Source organism: Cricetulus griseus, chromosome 5, assembly GCF_003668045.3.
Source record: "Cricetulus griseus strain 17A/GY chromosome 5, alternate assembly CriGri-PICRH-1.0, whole genome shotgun sequence".
Classification (NCBI taxonomy): Eukaryota; Metazoa; Chordata; class Mammalia; order Rodentia; family Cricetidae; genus Cricetulus; species Cricetulus griseus.
In genome coordinates, this window is record NC_048598.1 from 179,133,921 (window position 1) to 179,135,967 (window position 2,047).

The 2,047-nt window shown below is 45.3% G+C and overlaps 1 gene segment (V, D, J or C); it reads left to right on the forward strand.

Moving 5' to 3' along the window:
* Window positions 1–315: 315 nt before the first annotated feature.
* Window positions 316–769, forward strand: LOC113831234. The segment is given in 2 exon segments: window positions 316–361; window positions 441–769. Coding segments are annotated over 2 exon segments (375 nt in total).
* Window positions 770–2,047: the final 1,278 nt, after the last annotated feature.

Consider the following 2,047-nt stretch of genomic DNA (forward strand, 5'->3'; position numbering starts at 1 on the left):
TGGAATCAAGCAGTGAGACTGTGAGATGTCCAGGTGGAGCTGTCCCTGTGCAGACCCAGCATAAACAGAAGCCTTGGGGGTCAACAGAGCCAGTGTGAAAACATAAACACCAGATGCTGGAAGACATGGTGTTAGCCACCTGGAGTCTTGGAGCCTTGCATATTAGATTACATTCAATTTTTTTTAGGTCCTGGTAATATTCAAATGTGCTCTATGCAAAAGCTTTAGAGTAGAAATCTGAGGCTCATCTCCCTCACCCAGCAAGGGAGAGCCTGATTAGTCTCAGAAAACTACAGATCCCCAAACTCATACAGCATGGAGTGGGTGTGGAGGCTCCTTTTCCTGCTGGCAGCTGCCCAAAGTAAGACATCAGAGCCCACAGCCGCAGGGTAAACTGAGGCATCTCCATGACCTCTCACTTCCCCAAGTTCTCTCCACAGGTGTCGAAACACAGGTCCAGCTGGTGCAGTCAGGAGCTGAGCTGAAGCAGCCTGGACAGTTGGTCAAGATCTCCTGCAAGGCTTCAGGGTACACCTTCACACAATATGGAATGCGCTGGGTGAAGCCGGCACCAGGACAGGGTCTAAAGTATATGGGCTGGATCAATACCAACACTGGGAATCCAACATATGCTGATGACTTCACAGGACGGTTTGTCTTCTCCTTGGACACGTCTGTCAGCACTGCATATCTGCAGATCAGCAGCCTCAAGGATGAAGACACAGCCATGTATTACTGTGCGAGAGACAGTGTGAAAATCACATCCTGAGGGTGTCAGAAAACCTCAGGGAAGTGGTTCTTCTGTGCCCAGACAGCAACAGAGGAAATATCTGCCTCCTCCATGACTATGATTATGAAGTTAGTAATTAGACACCAGGAAATTGATCTCTGTTCTTTGGTAGACTCTTCACAGTTGTGTCTTGGCAATCAAGCCACATGCATAGGAAAGAGCACATAGGATAGCATCATTAACTCGGGATAAAACCTATAGTTGGCCAGGCCTTGGTATTCATGCCTTTAATCACAGCACTCAGGAGGCAGAGGCAGGCAGATGTCTGTGAGATTGAGGCCAGCCTCGTCTATAGAGAGAGTGCCAGGATAGGCTCCAAAGCTACACAGAGAATCCCTGTCTCAATATAAAAAAAAACAGAAAACAAAAATAAAAGCCTACAGTTATTATAACAAAGCCCCATATAAATGCAGGAAATTTTTGACAAGCAATAATGATTCCATGTGTTGAAACAGTAACCTCAGTCTCTGTCATGCTGTCAGAGAGATAAACTGTCCAGTGTTCTACATGCTTACAAATGAGAGTGCAAATAAGGAGAAGAGAGCTCTGCTGGGAAGCGCTGGCCTGCAGAGCAGCCCCTGTTGACAATTATTACTAGAGAATTGTCCAGCTGTTTCCATGTGAAGAAAGTCACTTATATGGCAACACCTACTGTGCACAGGGACATAGAGCTTAAGGGGAGCCAGGCAGCAGAAGTACATATTAACACTGTAGACACTGATGAGTCCTACATATCATTTAAACTCTGGTGCAGGAACAAATCCACACAAGATCAACATGATGCAAAGGGAATGGAGGTCAGCTGGGGATGCTGGCATCTCAGACACTCAGGGCCTCAAGGAGCAGGTGCCAACAAGGGACAGCAAGGGAGGTTACGGCATCTACCCAGAGTTTCCTCCTTTCACTTACCTACATATAACCCTGTTAAGCATATGAAATCCAAAAGAGAAAAGGTTTGATCATTTAAGGGCCAAATCATAAATGACTTCAGATCACCAGTTCAGTACATTTATTTGCTTTAATGAGGTTCCTGTTCCTAGGAATGCCACAAAAATGATAATGCATAATCCACCAACCCTCTTAGCCCAAGAAGGACAGTTTCTCTAAAAGTAGAGTTAATTACTCCATTGGGCATTTGGTACCCAAACTGAGAGAGAGACAGATGTTTCTACTGACATGAAACTCCATCCATGAGGAATCTTGTTAAAGTAATTTTCTCTCTACCCCCAACTGGAGGACAGGAATTAGATTGACTTA